Source organism: Serinus canaria, chromosome 1 (assembly GCF_022539315.1).
Source record: "Serinus canaria isolate serCan28SL12 chromosome 1, serCan2020, whole genome shotgun sequence".
NCBI classification, from domain to species: domain Eukaryota; kingdom Metazoa; phylum Chordata; class Aves; order Passeriformes; family Fringillidae; genus Serinus; species Serinus canaria.
In genome coordinates, this window is record NC_066313.1 from 39,264,579 (window position 1) to 39,283,821 (window position 19,243).

The following is a 19,243-nucleotide window of genomic DNA, read 5'->3' on the forward strand; positions in this document are numbered from 1 at the left end:
GGTGAAACACTATTCAGAGCATATTCTTTTTTTATTTCAGATGCTATTCCTTTTTATAAATATAGTACCCTTCAATGTATTCTCCTTTGTATATCTCTCACTAATCTTGACCTGCCATGGTGAGGGCTCTGAACTGAGGAAAGCTGCCAATAAAATAAAGATGGGAGAAAAATATGGATTTTAACATCATGGATCTCCATGCTGAATATATGTCTCATGATTGCAGGAGACCTAGAATAATTTATGGGTGCATGCAATTGTGGATAAAAGAGACTGGATATGAAATGAAAGCTGTGTAAACAACTGATTAGGAAAATGACAACCAACAACCTCAGGACTACTCAGAGCACAGGAAAAAGTACTAAAGATCTTTTAAACATCTGAATAGAAAAGAGCAATAGGAAAATCTGTTGGAATTGGATGAGCCATCAGAGTTTAGGGACAGAGCTGCTTCCCTCTGCAGAAGCAGCATGTACATTTTCTGCCTGGCATCTGAGGAAGAAGGAACAGTAAGCTGTCTCTCCTTTGCCAAAGAAGTAGAAGAGAGTGTAAGTGTACTAAAGAGAGTAACTAACTTACAGATAATTGTGTTTCAAATAACAGAGCTATGCAATAATATAGCAAATACAAATGAGAAAAAGGTAATGATTAAGATTATTCCAGCAGTTACATTGGACTGATTCAGGAACTTAATATGCGTATCCATTTGTTCTTCCACACACTCTGTATAAAATAAAATGTGTCCATCATCTAATATAATCTAGGTCTGACCTTGTATTTCTATAAAATTAAGATTTCACTGAGAAACTGCATTTGTAACTCAACCAATGATGAAAGGCTGACACTAAGTTCAACAACTTCAGAGAGAACATTAGATCTAAGCAAACTTTTCCTACCTAGAAAAAAATAAAGATTTGCACAATATTCAATGCTTATGTCCAGGAGACCATTTTTTTAACAGCTGTGTTTGTAGGAAAATAATGAAATGTGCCTATTGATGCTCTTCCTGTATCAATGTTAGGAATAAGCCATTTTCATCATGTAAATGGGATGTACTTCTAATTAAAGAATCCTGGCAGTAGCATTAAATTTACCTCAACACACACACAATAAAAACTGCAGCAGTGCAACTTCAGGATGAAGAAGTCTTCCTGCAGAAGATCTTATCATTTCAATGTGTGCATACATAAAAGGGAAAGCAGTACAAAAAAAGGGAAATACTTTGGTTTACTTCTAATATTTGTTACGCAAATTAAGTTTCAGAATATACAGAGAAAACCTTGAGACTTTTATCTTCAAGAAGAAAACACAAGGAACAGAAACAAAAAATGTTCTGCCTTGCTAATATTTTTCTGGCAGGTAGCCACTGTGGATTGAGATTTCTGTTTTTCCTGAGTTGAAACTGGTCTTGCAACTTGGTCTTTGACACCCCACAAACCAACCTTACTGCTAAATAATTCACTACAGTGAAATACAGATATGAGAAATTTTCCTAAGGGGTATTTATTCAAACTGACAGATTGATTCAAACTATAAGAATTTGGAGCACTGACCTTCAGGTACAATGGTAAATACCAATCAAAAGCAGTTCTCACATGGTCATACTTATTGTCAAATTATACTGGATTTGTAATATGCTCCAGAGAAGAACTGTAATTTAAGTAAAACTTTCATTAGTTAAATAGTGTTAAGTGATAAAGAATGATGATTCTAACATCCAGAGAATCCAGTGAATCAAAGCAGAATAACAATGTACAGCATTTTTTAGCATGAAATTGCAGGGGCTCTAGCAGAGTTAGGACTCCTACAGCAGTAGTTTGTTGGGATGGAAGGGAACTCTCCTCCTGGAGAAATAAAGTACATTGGAGACATAAGAATCCAAGTGCCCTTTTCATTTATTTGGTGCTATATACAGGTTCTGAAAAAAAAAATCATCAGGAATTCTTGCTTGTCTAACTGCCTAACTTCACTTACCAGATTTTAACCAAATACATCAAAATTAAGGGGAGAAGGGGAGGCTCCATTACCTGAATCTAAACTTTCATATTGTTGAGGAGAAGAAAGCATTTGTATGGCTGCTTTGTGACTGATCTGGAATGTACAGCTGTGCATCAGCTCCACAGCACAATTAGCTGCATTTTCCCACTGAAGGGAGACAGAACTGTAGTTCTGGTCACAAGAGCTGAGCCTGGGCTGGTCTCTTGAGAGAACACCATGAGCTGAACACCGACGAGCAGACACACCTGAGTACTGCCCAGGGAGCCAAGGCACGTCTGCAGAGCGGGAAAGAGTTCAGCAGAGCTGGAACTGTCCCCTCTACAGCCATCCCTGGGGGGGATCCAAAAGCAGTTAATATTGGATCAACCCATGTATGATTCATGGTGGCTTCAACAAGCCAAATGCAAACATTCTTCTTTCAGCCACATTGAAACACTTTTGATTAAAAGGCTAGTGGAGAATACTTCTGAGAACAGCGCTGTCAAAATTTATTTGGGAAAAAAAAATGAAAGTGGTTTTTTAAACCATGAAAACAAATACAAAACCAGTAACATTCCACATGAACAGAAGTTTCAGATTTACTCAGCTTTCATTTTTACATAGGACTTGGGAAATGGGAACACAGCCTTCATCTATATTCTCTGTTGGAAAAATGAAATTGTTCTTTTTTTGCCAGGCATAAAAGATGACATCCAAGAAGAAGGGAAGGGGAAGGAAATAAACCCAAAAGACAAAACGCGCACTTTCAGAGTTTTGCTTACAATTTTTATTTACTGAGAAATTGGATTTTTTCCTCATGATCCACCTGTAAGTGTTATGCTATTTACTCTCTGCAGCAGCAGTAAGTGCAGCAGCAGTAAGTGCAAAAGTGTGAGGAGCAGAGGGTCATGCTCTCATGCAGCAATAATGTCTGGGATATAAAGTTAGTCTAGTTGACATATGATTTCTCCAGATGCTGCACATGAAAAGTGTCATGAAAATAGTTTTACCATCCTTCTCTCCCTCTCTGCAATGTCCCATTCCTCTACATGAGAATATACAGCAGCTTCATCTGTCATTGCTGCTTTCTGGAAATTACCTTGAATTTTTAGGAAGATGCTAATTGATGACTGGAGACAGGTGGGAAAACAAGAGAGTCTTATTTTGTAGATCGATAACTTTTTCAATTCCTTTGAAACATCCCCCCCAGTTACATCATTTTTAGCACCTTGCCTTTTTTTTTTTTTTTTTTTTTTTGGTAAGGTATTTAGCACTCATAATTTCATATTTACTGCCTCTTATATTCTCAGAACTAGTGCTTTGAAGAATATTAGAAGAATACTGGATGTTTTCTTGTTTTCTTCTACCTTTTGTCTCAGTCCTTGGCTCAGGGGTTACCAAGAAAAGTGAGAGGTAAGTTGATCCTATCAATCACTGACTCTCCAGCCAAGACAGTGACACCTGCTAGCATATCTGAATATATTCCACTAATGACCCATTGCCTACACTCAGGAAAAATGTTATGATTACAGCAGCACGAGAATCAGCCCAAGGAGCATGACAAAAAGCTGTGCTTACCTGAACAAACAGGATCACACAGCTGGAATGATCTTGACTGCTTGCTACCATGACATAGCAGAGAAGTACAACCCCAGCAGGGACAGAGGCAGGACCCCAGCCCTGCATCACATGTAAAAAGAGCCACCTCATGCCCCTGACCAGCAGGAGCCTGCTGCTGAGTTGGATGAGAGCTTGCACAGATGGGAACACTTCCACTTTCAGATGGCATTCAGTGCCACAAATCTTGTTCCATATTTCTCACAACAAAGAGCACTCACCTGTCCTGTGCCACTGCCAAGGGGCTGACTGGTTGGAAATTCATGTCTGGGGCAACATTCCCCCTCTGCCAGTATAATATTGAGAGATTCAGAAGAATTATTCCAAACGTAAAATTATTCAGAAATTACATCTCACTCATCAAAAGACACTTTGCTGTTGAATCTGTCATGCAATTCTGATTCCCCAGAAGTGTCCTCAGGCCTCTAAATACATACAGGAACTGGACCACATGTCTCTGCAGTGATTCTACTTCCCCTCCTCCTGAATTTATACTTCCATGCCTTTTCTGGCCCTCTGGAAATATCAAGACCTGTATGCAGTCAGAAATCTTGTCACAGACAGAGTTGGAAAAAGGCACAGACACCCAGCAGTGCTGCCACCAGCACCTTCCTCACTGATCCACGTCCTGCACAAAGCTAGTTAAACCACAATGGATATCCTTTCCCTCTCAGGCATTATCACTGATAACTAGGGAGATTTCTGCTGGTTTTTAATTTGCTGTAAAATCAGTAAAATAGAAACCTCAGGTCAGGAAAGATCCTCAGACAGCTTTGTAAAATGAGAGCCATTAGACTTGCTGTCTCTGTAAATCCCTGCCTAGGTTATTTTTTTTTAGTTTCTCTTCCTGTTATGCATTAAATGATTGCTGATTCTAGGATGGAAGTGGCTGTGGGGTAAGAAATCCCAGTGTATATTTTATATATGAACTTGTTAGGTAAGACCATTATTATTTTATCATAAAAAGAAGCTCTGAAATTTCACTGTCACATCATTTGCTGTTTACCTTAAAATGTGCTCACATCAGATGTTGCTAAATGATTAAATAGCTGTCTAAGTTAAACCTCTAAAATTCTCTTCTGAAGAAAAGTAGGGAACATTAACTTCTCCAGCTTTGTACCATATTCAGCTTACATTCTGCAGACCTGGAGATACTGTTGCTGACTTTTATGTAAGAAGTGCTGTACAAAATGTTCAAATAATCTAAACTCTATCTTCAAAAACTTAAGTTCCTCTGCCCTCCTAATTTTTGGTGGTTTTATTTGTTGCTTAGATGTCAGTTCAAGATATTGCTGGTTTTGCTCCACCATATCTGCCATGTTGCTGCAACTCCTTAGTCTTCCCTGGGCAGTAAGAGCTTGTTACAGACTCCCAGCCCCACTGACATCCAAGGGAATTGAACAGTAATATGGATTACTGCCCAAGTTTTCCAGAGCTTTTGATACTGTGTGGTTGAGTTTTTAAGATCCTGAAGTGAGAACATCTCACAATGTTAGGCCACACAAAATGCCCAGCATCCTTGAAAAGCTTCATCCCGTGCTTACTACTCATAAATGAAGTCATATCAGCTAAGTTTCTTAAGTGCTACTGCACTTCAATTGTATTTTTATCAAGGGCTGTTGGAGTTTTTAGCTCAGATTTCTACACTTAGAAGAGAGAAAACAAATTTTTGTCTTGTATGGGGAGAAGTACTATTGTCTTGTACTATTCTAAAACTCACTTGAGTTGTACGAGATTAAGACTCACAAGAGCAGCAGTCTTCAAAAACTGTCCTGAGTAATTAAAAGGAAACTTTTTCTTAAAGGGAGAGGAATATAAAATCTACAGAGAGGAAGAGTCCCTGCTGCCTTCCCACAGCCTGCCTCTTGCATCTGATTAGTTGGCATAACTAGGTAATCCACTCACCAGTGGAGCAAGATGATCCTTTGCAGAGCCTGAATGAATCCTGTGGGCAACCACCCTACTCTATGTGCTCCTACAGGACATTGGAAAGCAAAGGACAAGCAGTGGAAATGGCACAGGCAGATCCTCCAGCAGTCAGGATTATCCTTCAGGGCTAAGGGAAGCTTGCTCTCAGAGCACAGGATTTCTCCTTGAATAAGCACCACTAGTATAGCACACATATAACTTTCAAGAACTCCTCTTCCACATATCCCCAAATAAAGCTCTATAACCTTTCAATAACCATTTCAAAAGCTTTTTGTAGGTAATGTACTTTGAACATTGTGGTTTCACTGGAATTAACTATAAATTAATAAATCCAGATGGAAAAAAAACCAAAGAAACATAACTTCAACTCACAGACAACACAACAACCTTAGCAAATAAAGATAATAAACTAGAAAATCCTAGTGCATGTTTCTTTCATTACGACATTTTTTATAATACTTGAAAATTGAAAGTAATTTTAACTTATCTTAAGGAAGAAAAGCATATAACTAAAGATTAACACAGTGGAATTAAAACTACTACAGAAAATCAATTACTGCATTGAAAAGCAGAAAGGAAAATTGGGTTATAATTTTCTGTCATGAGAAACAGTTACTTAGGAATAATTCTCATTGAAGTTTACTGTGGGCTATTACTACTTGGGGAGTTTACTGTGGGCTATTACTACTTGGCAGGCCTAGGACAGGCACACAGAGTAGGACTAACAAAGTTTATCAGTCTGGCCTGGCTAGCTGTGCCAAATAAGGGGGGGGGAATCATGACTAGAAAAGCTGAAACATGTTGATGGCAGGCAAACAGCTTGCAGAAGGAAAAGAAAACACAAATCACTCCTCAAAGATAAGGGAATCTTCCCCTTTGAAAAGCTGCTAAGCAGTCAGCCATCAGTCCTAAAGTCAGCCAATGTGCACCATAGGAGAAACCCAGGCTGGGCCAGGAGGAAAATCAGCAGGACCAAGGGTTCCTCTGAAGTAACCCCAGCGCTGGCAGAAGATGACAGGAGGCAACAGACCAGCTCTGAGTCCACCCCTCCAATCTGCTGGGCACTCACCTCACTGCTAGTTAAGCTGATGTGACATGTGCAGACAGGGATAGGACAAGAGGGAATGGCTTTAAGCAGGAGATTTGATTAGCTGTTATAAAGAAATTCTTTACTCAGAGGGTTCTGAGACAACTGGAACAGGTTGCCCAGAGAAGCTGTGGATGTTCCATGTCTGGAAGTGTCCAAGGCCAGGTTGGATGGAGCTCTGAGCAAGCTGATCCAATGGATGGCATCCCTGCCCACAGCAGGGGTGTTGGGATTAGATGACAATCTTTAGGATCTCCCCCATACCAACCCCTTCTAGGATTTTGTAACACAGCACAAAGCTTTACTGAAATTCTCCAGACTGAATACTCTGCATTATTGTTAGTGCTGCAGCAGCACTACAGACCTTGTGGTCTGTATTCTGTTTTCCACAGATCAACCATGATCCTTTGGTTTATGATCCTTCTTTCTACCTGCTTGAAAGGGCTCATAGATGCCAAATATTTTGTAAAATATCCTCACTTCTTTGTTCTCTTCACTAAGGTAAATACTGACATCAAACCCAGTGTTTCATCAAGTTCTAAGACCAAAATTAACTCCAGCCATGCTCTTCTGAGCTGGCATCTGAGTTCACAACCACAATATTGATATTTTATTCATAGGAGTAATTTTTTAACAAAAGGGAACTACATTCAACTCTTCAGAAAACAAGTTATCCACTTCCCACACAGCTTTGAGAAAGCACCTAAAAATGACAATACTTGATGTGCCATTATTTCACTTGGGATTCTTGTAGTAAATCTCACATTTTATTCTTAATGCCAAAGCTTGCCTTTTAGGTTTTTTTTCAATATTGACAAAAATTTATTCAAACATATCAGACTAGGGGTTACAATAGAGCTGTGCTGAAAAATGCAATATTAGTAGGAAAAAGCGTAGTTAGACAGAAATGGATACGGAAGATAAGCCCAGACCCAGACCTTAGCCAGTCATCTTCACATTATATTCCACATATTTTATTTCACTAAAAATAGTATACTTGATTGTGTATGTCACTGCTAAATAAATAATAAACTTTCCACTTCAAGACAAAAATGTTAATCCATTCCAGAGAACACTGCCTGTCATTTAATTACCATTAAGCTTTTTGCCCACATTTAATTATCAAAACTTAGATTTAAATACTGCTTATCAACACAAATCCTTTAAGCCTCCTGCTGAGTGGACTCCGTGTACAAGTGGCTACACCAACATATAAGTGCACAAACCTGTTTATAAAACCCAGTGTATGCACTTCAAGTTTAAGGGTTTCTGCTAAGGCATTGCCTCACACTGCATAACAGCCTGGGGTATGAAACCAAAAGAACTTGATGAACACAGTTTAACCACCAAGCTCTTCTTTTGCTCATGTTTGCAGAGCTGGAAAGTCTAACACAGCCTGATGACGCAGACTTACTGTGAGAAACAGCTACTCACTTTTTAGAGTTTAGGAAGGTTCATCAAACCTTATCAAAAATACAAGAAAACTGAATAGAGAAAAAAGTTCAGGGCGCCGGGAGCAAAAGATTCCCCCTGCCATGTTCTCTCTCTCTCTAACAATGGAGGTTTCTCCCTTTTAACCCTCTAACCCCTCCCAAAGCTCTTGGGGTCCGTCAACCCCTTCTCTGAGGAAGAGATCTCCAGTGGTGGAGATCTCTTCCTCAAATCCTGACTGGAGGTCAGATGTCACCATAGTGACAAGCCAGCCCTCCCAGATGTCCCAACTCCAGCTGTCCCTTGATAACCACGCAAGGGGGTTCACATAACTATAAATCTATAAAACTTTTCTTAACCTATGTACATGATATTTGTCCATTAATTGTGAGAGCCAATCATCCCATTACTCATCTATCACACCACCATGCCAAACCACCTTTATTTTGGGATACCAATACTGGCAGGACGTCTTCAAGAAGCCAGTTATTATAACCTTCAGCTTCTGTGGTGAGAAATGCTGCTGGGACAGTGTTTGACAAACAGCATGCTGGTTATTAACATTTACATTGAAAAGTATTCCATACACATCCCACACATTTCTGAATCACTACTCCACCTTCCTTACACAAATTTTAAAAATTACTTACATTTTTATGGAAATCTTACAGTTTTATAAAATTATGTCCCCCAGGGAGGTGACTTTCATTTGTTTGGTGACTAAATGAGAGTTAGGGTATAAATAAACTTGCAGATCTATCACAATGGCTCAGGCAATATGATTATGAAGTATTAGCATAGGAAACTGGTTACTGTAGCTGACCAAAGAAGCTCACAGTTAAATCAGTGAGTGTACACAGTGAACACAAGAGTGCCTAACAACTGAACCCAAGAAATCCCACAAGCCTGCACCAAAAAAAGAGTACATGTGGGGGAAAAAGCCTACTTAATAAGAAATAAATACAGATATGTGTGATATTGAAAATGAAGCATTCTCTTCTACCTACTTGCAGGATACACAGAGTGAACTAAAATCTGGGGGGCTTGATAACAATGTTGTTGTCCTTTTACTCAAGACCTAAGGGACTACCCAGTCACCCAGAATATGAAAAATTCAGACATGATTTTTTTTCCAGTGCCCAGCATGAATTAGATCCATCAAACCTAAATCACATGATGATTTGTGCATTTGCTCCATACACTAGGCTATAAAAAGAAATGAACCCCCTTCCACACCAACTCTTCTACCTTTTTGATCTCAACGAGACTATTGCAACATATTTTCAGAAGACAAAGCATCTCATCAAAGAGGCTGACAATCTGAAACACAGCTGCCACATTGTACAGTACTCCCTGAAGAGATTATGTCTAATGAAGAGTCTGGAAAATAATTTTACAGGTCATTTCAAGCAAGACAGTTGAGACTAGAGATAAAAATTACATTATGTCAATGACAGAAACCATTATATTGCAGGCAGGAAAGAAACCATTAAACATGTTATTTAACAAAGAATAGGTTTTTAAGTATGTACTAGGTTTGGTAATTTCAAGAAACACGTAGCTGGAAAGCCACAAAAGTTGAGGAACAGTCTATGTCTCAAGGCAGTTATGCACATCAAAACCCTTTTTCCCTTGTTTTCATCTGATAATTTGTGTGCCTCATTTACTTTACAACTGACATTTTAATACACAATTATCCCTCCTCACATCTGTAAGAAAACATCTATTTTTTACAATGCAGAATATGTGAAGTATAAATAGGCAGTATAACCAGATGTCTGACTGAATTAGTGCCTTCTCACTAGCTTAGTGCACTGACAATCTGTCCTTCACTAGCATTTTTTCAGCAGGGAAGTTTACATACAAGTGCTATCACTTCCAAATTCTACTGCACATCAGCACTCAGACTTGGGGTTAGACATAAAAATGCACTTTTCATCTCGTTTTAAACCTCAAAACTGGGCTATTTGCCAATGAAATACTTGCACAGAAGGGACAAATCCCAGCTTATACACATTTTTGCCTTCCAGGAGACAATCTTCTGACATGTACATTGCAGTGTATTTCTTGATACATAAGGGGCAGGACTCAATGACCAGATGAAAGAACACTACTAGAAAGAAACTGTTTACTTGCATATAATTTCTAACACATCTTAGAAGTATTAAGTCTTAAAAAGTAAGACTTTGGAGTAAGTAAGTAAGTAATCTTTTGGAAATAATTTAATTACAAATTCTACAGATTGCCCAACTTTTGGATTTCCTGCTTAAGCTTCTGAATTCAAAAGAACTGTAGGATTTTTCAGCACAAAATTCCATTCAAATTTTGGTTTGCATTATACCACATATAAAGGTAAAAGCCTTCCATCCACTGCCGAAAGACTGTGTGACTCTACTTGGCACAGCTGATGAACTCAAGGTACCTTCTTGAAATCTTTTTTGCAGTAAAGATACCTTGGATACCTTAAAGCTGTCCTCCAGAAAGAGGAGCTAAAATACAGGAAATCGACCTCTGAAAATGGTTTGGGTTTTTAATATCATCCAGAAACTACATCACTAAACAGCAGTCACAAAACAGCACATGAGAAGCATGTTCTACAACCAATGTCCTCAGTAACATCAGCATTAGCACTAAATCACCACTTGAAGAAAACTATTCCTTAGTATCAAGCTACTTTTGAAACAATAGTCCCAAACCATATATGCCAGTAAGTGTGTCACCCTCTCAGTAATATTTAAAAGGAGGTAAAACTAAGCAAGCTTTTTTCAGATATCAGCTGTACTCTGCATTACTGTTCTCCATTAATCACCATAATAGCATCAGGAAATACCAGTAATTTGAGGATTAAAAAACCAAAAGTAGAGAAAAGTATTCGTAGTGCATGTAGATGATAAAGAGTATAAAGAGCATATGTTACACATGGCCCAGCTTATTATTTATTAAATTCTTGGCCATATGAAGGCTTCTAGCAAAACCAATGACTTTTGGTTGAAAAGGCTTATCTACCTGAAATGTACCTGAAATGTGATAAAGCTGGAAGCTAGGCAGAAAAACTAAAAAACAGTTTATTAATCACTGTACCCTGGAGAAGCCAATTCACTCTCTGCATTCATTCCTGCCAGCCAAGGAAGTCCTGGCAGTGGCCACATGTAGGCATTGCCTATGGATCTCTGTGAAGTGATTCTTTTCCACATCCAGAGAAACCCCAAAAAGAACAACTTCTCCATGCCTAACATGTATGTGAAAACCAAGCCCTTGATAACTTCCTGTGGTTAATGCTACCCTTGTTCTACAAAGCAACTAGATTAGGATGCAGGCTTTCCTTATGACCACTGTGAGGTGATGAGAGGCATTGAGAGAGTGCTGCACCAAGAGCTGCAGGCACAGGCACTTTTTCCACTTAATTCTTGAAGGGAAATTATCAGCACCCCACAGACCTTGCAGACTTTGGTTGAAGAGATGATTTGAAACACTTAACACAAGATCTATCCTCTCACATCTGCACAACCACTCTGAGTGAGTAGATGGCAAAAGAACTTCAGAATTGTCATATTAGTTCAAAGCTGTAGTCCACTAGTGAGAACCAATCCGAACTAAACATCACAAGGCTTTTTTTTCTGAAAGGATTCATTAGATATATGCACTAAATGTATGCATTCATATATCTTGAGACAGGGTTTAATTCCAATGTGCAGTAATATATGCTGTTACACTACATGAGAATACTGAATTAGTGATCCACAAAGACACTCAAGAATAGCAATACAGCAGTAAATTTTGAAAACTCTGGTTGTTCTTAGCTGAGTTGATAAATATTCAAGCCCTGTAAGTGTTCCCAGTTTCATTGTTGTAATTCCTTTCCTCTATCCAGGTAGCTGTCAAGTGGCTGGTAGGTGGCTCACGGATAAAACAGCAAATATTAGGAGAGCCTGATAACTGTAATTTACCATTTAAGCAATAAAATATAATTTGTAAAAAAGAAAGTACACATCTTCTGGCAATCATCTGAGATTTCAGGACTCATCTTGCATTGCTTAATACCCATTTTCCCCCTCTGCTGGGTAGCTTCTCCTCAGATGCATTAACAAGTGGTAATTACAGTAGTCATGCTGACAGCACATAACCAAAGGGACACTGCCAACACTGAACGCCAATAGACGTGGATGTTAAGTTGTGGTTCCTGGAACCTTTGTAATTTATGTTTATATAATTCAGCTTTTATTGCATATGTTCTCATAGTCTGCTTTAAATGGTAACTACCTGCCAAAATTCACATAATGAAACTACACAAGGCTACACGGCCTTGACAAATATAATGATAGGAGGATGGGGGGTTTTGTAATTATTTTGCAATAATGAAAGGAGGATGGTTTTATGCACACACCTGCAACGTGCGCTCTCTCGGTGGGAACAACCGGTCACAGAAGTTAAAATTTCTCTCATTACATTAAACCCGTTAGACACTATCAGTTCCATGTACACCCGACGTTTCTCGCCCTGCCCTCCACAGCTGAGCCCAAGCCACCCTTCGTCTCCCTGCCAGCGGGAAGGCACGCTGAGCTCAGAGGAGACCTGCCAGCCCGAGCACGGCGGTGCCAACGCTGCTCCTCCACCTTTCCAAACACAGCTACCCCTCCCCGGGGAGGCGAGGGAAGCTGGCAGATCCCCACCAGCGCTGCCAGCCCCGCGCCCTGACCCCCGCCCGCCGCCCCTGTCCCGCCACCGCCTCCCCCGCGCAGGGACGGAGCGACCCCCGGCCCGGCCGGCGGGACTCACACGGGGTAGAAGGCGTAGGGCGGCAGGGCGCTCTCCTCGCACAGCTCCGCGTCCAGCAGCAGGTAGTCCTGGCTGTCGTTCCGCCGGGCCCCCGGCGCCGGGGAGCTGCCCTTGCGCGGGGCGTAGGGCTGCGCCTGGCTCATGCTGTCCCGTGGCCGAGGTGCGGGGCGGCGCGGCGGCTCCCTCGGGGCGCGCCGGCAGCGCGGCGGAGGCGCCGGCGCTCGGGACCACGCTGGGCTCCCGGCGGCAGCGCCGCGGCCCCGCTCGCTCCGCGCCCCGGCAGCGAGGGGCTCCCGGCAGCCGCGGCCGCCGCCCGCCGCGCCGCGGGCGAGGCGCAGCTCGGAGCGGGGGCAGCAAAGTTTGCGGCGCGTCAGCCGGCGCGGCTGTCCCCGGCCGGAGGGAAGGGGCGGGAGGTGGGAGGGCGGCGGGCTCCGCTCGCCTCCCCTGGGGCTTCGGTGCCCCCTGCGCGCCTCCCCCGCCGGCGCCGCCGCCCGCAGCGCCCCGGCCCCGCGGAGCTGCGGCCCGCGGCACCGTCCCGGCAGCGCTGCCCCGGGCAGGGGCCGTGTCCCACCGACCGCCCCACCGGGACCGGGCCAGCATCCCGCCGCTTCTCCCAGGGCACGGCCCGCGGTGGTCCGCAGTGAACGCCGCCGAACGCTCCAGTGGGAGTTAGGCAGGACCGGCGGCTCGGCTGGCGGTGGCTCCCCGCGGCAGGAGAACAGAACTCCTGCTTGGATTTACAGCGGCTTGGTAGGACAGCCTGCGCTGCACTTGTGTCCTCGTGTAAGTGGCCGGGGAAAAGCATCAGTGAAAATGAATGCTAATCAAGTACACCCAAAAATTCTGCAGCTTTAAGTCTTCCCCATCAACTGGAAAATTTCATTGGAAATTCTGCTTCCTTTTCAGGCTTTTCGCCTCTTTCTTTCATCTCTGAAACATCCTCTTTAAAACGCTGTTCACCTGTTTCACAGAAGAGCTGGTTTTTAATCACCTCTAATAACAACAGTTAAGAGCAGGGGCAAAATATCAAAAATATCATAGTAAAAAAAAAACAAAAACCAAACAATACAATATTTTTGCAGTAATAGCACTTAAGCAAAACTCAGTCCACTTGTATTTCTCAGTTCTACTTTACTGGTAGCACTTTGTTTGATGATAGTTTGCAAATAAGTAATTACAAACTTTTCTAGGGAAAATGCATGGCACTGAAGAATTAACATCTGACCTTGATGAAATTTCCACGTTAAACATAATACTTACTATTTCATATGGGGATATTTAGAATTAAATGTTGCAAATGTATAGTTAAAACATTAGTGCATCCAAATAAAATCACTCCTTCATTCCTGGCCATGTTCACATATTGAATTGTGTTGGTGTTGGAATAGCACACAGCCCTGTACTCTCTAGGCATGCACACCTTCCCCTGATTTAGTGATGTGCTGTGAAAATACCTAGGCAAGCCCCAGGACAGTTGTTTGCAAAGCAGGCTGACACTGCCCTGCTCTCCAGCAGCCCCAGCCAGCCCATGGTTTCGGCTGCCTGGGCCACTGGGACTCGTCTCACCTACTGAAACTGCCAGAGGAAGAGCTGTGTAAAGAGACCTGCAGCTCATTTACGTGGTCTTTAGAGGAGGTGCAGAAATACCTGCAGTCAAATTTCTGAAATTTCTTTTGTCCTAGCTATGGCTCTCAAAATTACACTCCAATGAGTTTTAGAAATCTTCCCTTCTTTGCAAACCATTTTTTTCTGTTAAAGGATATTTTATTTTAAATAGGAAGTTTAGTACCAATGATACCATGAGTATTTTATAATTCTCATGCTGCTACTTCTTTCATATTACTATAAAAACAGTCAATACAAAATTATGTGCAGGCTTTGCATTTGAGAAATATGTTGTTGATAATATCTCACATTTTTATTGAAAGAAAATTGCTTTCTAGAATACTTTGTGATGGAATTTTGATGTGTTCCACTGCTCACATGCGTAACCACTTAATTTCATTTGTTCTACTCTGTTATGAAGAGACAGTACTTCTCCACTTAGTGCTTTTTGTATACTCCCCAAATCTTTGAAGTTACTTTTTATTTCCAGTAGTCTATTTGATATTAGGCTGTCGTTTCAAATGTTTTCTTCCAGGTACCTTTTTTTCGCCCTTTCCTTCCTGCTGTTCTTTTTTCTCCTCCCCTCTGGTCTATTTTCTTCTTTCTTTAAGTGAATGCCATCCTACTTTGTTGATGGGCCATCAGATCCCTTGATTTCAGAGTCTGCACTAGAGCTACAATAGAGCCACTTCCTCTGTTTCCTTCTGCTGCTTCCTTCAGTCTTGTGCTTACTGATTGAATGCTGCTAGATTATTTCCCATCTTCCACATGATACCTGTTCCTCTCTCTCAGCTTCCAGGTGACATTTCTCATTTTCTCAGTTGCTGCCCTTCCTAGATGCCAAACTTTCCTTGGTCTTCATTCTTATTTCAGCCTCATAAGTTCTGGTATTTCCCAAGGCACTCTTACTTTCTCACCAATCCCAAACCTTTCACAAATCCCAAAGCCACACTCAATAGGTGTTATTGATGATACAGTAATGACACAGCTGTGTGATTTTCCAGAAACATTGGGAGGATAAATTATAGAAACAAAAAAAATGTTCAATGCCCTTGAAAGGAAAAAAAAGATGCTGAGGTGAAATTCTGAATCTTTTCAACCTGATTTATGTTTTAAAAATACATCTTTCAACATACTGTAGCAACTGCCTTGTCTCCATTGCCCGGTTACAGGGTGAAAACATGCAGCACTATGGGAGTGGGCTGTACTTCTACTAGAGGTCAGATAAGCACAGATGTTCTGAAATCTGTGGGTTTCCAAGAGTCACAATATGATGGCAATGCTGGCTAAAGGTGGTGTGTGCCCTTTGGATGCATTTATGTTGGAATGGTTCAGGATATGGGAGTGGACTTGCATTTTTTTCTTTTTTTTAGGCTAGGGATGATAATCTATTCTGTAACTATCTGAAAGTTAGTGAGGTTAAAGAGAATTACTTTGGATGCCAAAATGCTGGAATGAAGAAGCAAGGTGTGGTCCTTTCCTTCTGTGAGAGAGAAGAAAAGATATTCTTAGCAGAGAGTTTAACTTTAGCTATCCATTACACATTGTACAAGTCTTCAAAACACCAAATGAAATTTATATATTATTCTGGCTTTCCTAATGACTTGGTATTTCTGTTGCAAAGATGAACATTTGATATTTTTAATGAATTAGACATTATTGATATTTATGCAGTCATCTATTAGACATTTAAATTGCAAATTTAATTACAATGAAATTGCTGTTCTGGAGAAAGTTATCAGATCTTCACTCTAGTATTTCCCATAAATATGTGTGTATATCTATATCTATTTGTAAAATCATAGTGAATACTAAAAACAAGCTGTTTTTCCTGAATCTTTATGGGTTTGTATGGCATGGTTTTGGTGGGGGGGCCTACAGGGGTGAGTTCTGTGAGAAGCTGCCAGAAGGTTCTCCCATGTCAGATGATGTCAGTGCCAGCCAGCTCCAAGACAGCCCCACTGCTGGCCAAGGCTGAGCCATCAGCAATGGTGGAAGCACCTCTGTTTCAAGAGATTTAAAAATGGGGGGAAAGTTTCTGCACAAGAACATTTGCAGCCAGAGGAAGGAGTGAGAGTATGTGAGAGGAACAGCCCTGCAGACCCCAAGGTCAGTGCAGAAGGAGGGGCAGGAGGTGCTCCAGGTGCCAGAGCAGAGATTCCCCTGCAGCCCATGGTGCACAGCCCATGGTGAGGCAGCTGTGCCCCTGCAGCCTACGGAGGTTCATGGTGGAGCAGAGATCCACCTGCAGCCCATGGAGGAGTCCATGCTGGAGCAGGAGTATTCCCAAAGGAGGGTGTGACCCCGTGGGAAGCCTGTGCTGGAACAGGCTGACAGGACATGTGGGCCCCTGAAGAGAAGAACCCATCCTGGAGCAGCTTTGCTGGCAGGATTTCGGAGCATCTGGGGACTTATGCTGGAGCAGCCTGTTCCTCATGGACTGCACCCTCTGGAAGTGACCACATTGCAGCAAGGGAGTGTAAGGAGTCCTCCCCTTGAGGAGGAAGGAACAGCACAACGTGACTGCTGCTTCCATTACCTGTCCCCCCGTGCCACTGGGGGAAAGGTGGTTTAGGATTCAGATTTTATTTTTCATTATCCTCCTTTTATTTGATTGGTAAAAAATTAAATTGATTTTGCCCAAGTTGAGACTGTTTTCCCTGTGACAGTAATTGGTGAGTGATCTTTCCCTGCTCTTGTCTTGACCCATGAAACTTTCCTTATATTGTCCCTTCTGTGTCCAGCTGAGGAAGGGGTTGATAGAACAACTTTGGTGGGCACCTGGCATCCAGCCAGGGTTAAACCACCGCTGAGATTTTATCTGACTTGTACACATATTAACCTTTCATTCTTTAGAAGTAAAAAATACCTAACTTTGACCAAAAAAATTTGCAGCCTTTACATGCTAAATATCTCCCTTGTGCACCTTTTTTAGTACATTATCAGAAAATACATCTGTCTTCTCAGATAAAAAGAACTGATGCATTAATGTGAAGTGTAAGTGTAGTTTAGAGTTGGTTTAATTGGTTTTATTACAGACAGCAAGTTACAAGCTATTCCATCATCACTCACTCAATCAAGTCTAGTGACTGGGATATTTCACTCACAAAGATGAAAAACAAAAGCTGAAAGCTCGTGTTCCCTGTACAAGGGAAAGGATGAGAGATGGAGTGAGCTTGCCTAATGAGTGACAGGCACATTGCTCAATGCCCTACTAGAAGTCACTTGGGTGCCATGGTAATGAAAGATGCAAAAGATGCCATGCAGAACAGCACAGTACCATGATTCAGCCTCATCACATAACTTACAAAAAGGTTATCTAGTGGAATAAATATAGGTGCAATTGTATTGCTAACTTGTAGACTAATCTAAACCTCTTCAGGAACAAGAAAAAGTGGCAACATCGACCTGTACTTCCAAGGAAATTTTCAAGGGTTCATACAGTGATGTTTAGTTGCTCACATTTAACCAAAGTCTTGTTGTGCAAGCTGGTTGGAATGCACTAATAAGGATACTCCAGCACATGCCACAGTCAGTTTCCTGGCTTTCTGTTCTGCCATGGGAATACTACCAAAACCACAGCTGAATAAACCAGGAAGGGTGCTAGTCAGTTTACCTGTGCAATGGCTAAGCAGTGTCACTGCTGTGGGTGTGAGTATCACTTGGAAAGAACAGAAGAATGCTATACAGCCTGGAGGTGTGAAGGATGTGTAACCTGCCTGATGGAATTCTTCTCTGCTCTGTAGTGCAGAACTCACAACTATCTTTTAGAAAGCCTGAAAATGGAGCCATTACTACTTAGTAATTTTGTTAGTTCTCTGCGTAAGATAAATGGAATAACCATTGTCAACTGCTGATTCTAATCCCAGCTGCCTTCTGCCTTTCTTTAAATGTGAATGAGGACAGAATCATGTTGTGCCAACCAGAAACCCTTCCCAATTTCTAAAATTCTTCCTTTGTATAATCTCTTCCAGCCCTGATCCAACCTGCTGTTTCACATTCAGGTTAGATATTAGAAATAAATTCTTCACTACGAGGGTGGAGAAGCCTTGGAATAGGTTGTCCAGAGAAGCCGTGGGTGCCCTATCCCTGGAAGTGTTCAAGGCCAGATAGGATCTGATCTTGAGCAACCTGGTCTAGTGCAAGGTGTCCCTGCCCATGCAGGGGGGTTGGCATGGCATGATCTTTAAGGCCTCTTCCAATCCAAACTGTTCTATGATTCTGTGACTTGGCTCTCATAGCTGTTCCCCTCTTATTCACAAGGAATGCTGCCTGGATACATGTATGAAACTGAAGTGCACATTTTAATCACTCAGTCAGAAATTCCAGATGAACCTTTTCTCTTCAAAGGGGAGCTTGATGAGGAGTTAGGCATAGATGGCTGCTATGGAGACCTAGATGAGAGTAGTAGGACTGGATCACAGAAACACATTCGAAAGCTGTTCAAAATTTCTTGGCTAGGAGCACTCTTGGGTGTTAATGGGCCTGAGATACTGAAGGATTTTTGAACTGCAAAAGAGTGGGGAGAGAAATAGAGTCTACAATGACAAAGAGAATTTAAGGATGTGCTCCTACCAGAACATTTATACTCAGGACTCAAGTTTGTGGGGACACAGAGATTTCTGGGAGCATCATTATTGCTGGACTGATAGGGATGATCCTACTCCCATCACTTAAACATGTGTACACACATACTGCCCCCTCCCTTACAAGATCCAGCTTAGCCTTTATATTTTTCAGAAACATACAGTTCTTCTCTATGCACCTTCACACAAGATCTGTCAGGCTACATTTGCCTTGGTTTACATGGTGTAATTAATT

General features: G+C 41.7%; 1 protein-coding gene across 1 annotated transcript in view; it reads right to left on the bottom strand.

The window, feature by feature from the left end:
* TRPC6 (transient receptor potential cation channel subfamily C member 6) overlaps nucleotides 1-12,960 on the bottom strand; it is a 76,713-nt gene extending 63,753 nt beyond the window's left edge. The window contains exon 1 of the mRNA XM_030233950.2: nucleotides 12,818-12,960. Coding sequence (XP_030089810.2) covers nucleotides 12,818-12,960 — 143 coding nt within the window. The remainder of the gene's footprint in view (nucleotides 1-12,817) is intronic.
* Between the last annotated feature and the right edge of the window lie 6,283 nt (nucleotides 12,961-19,243).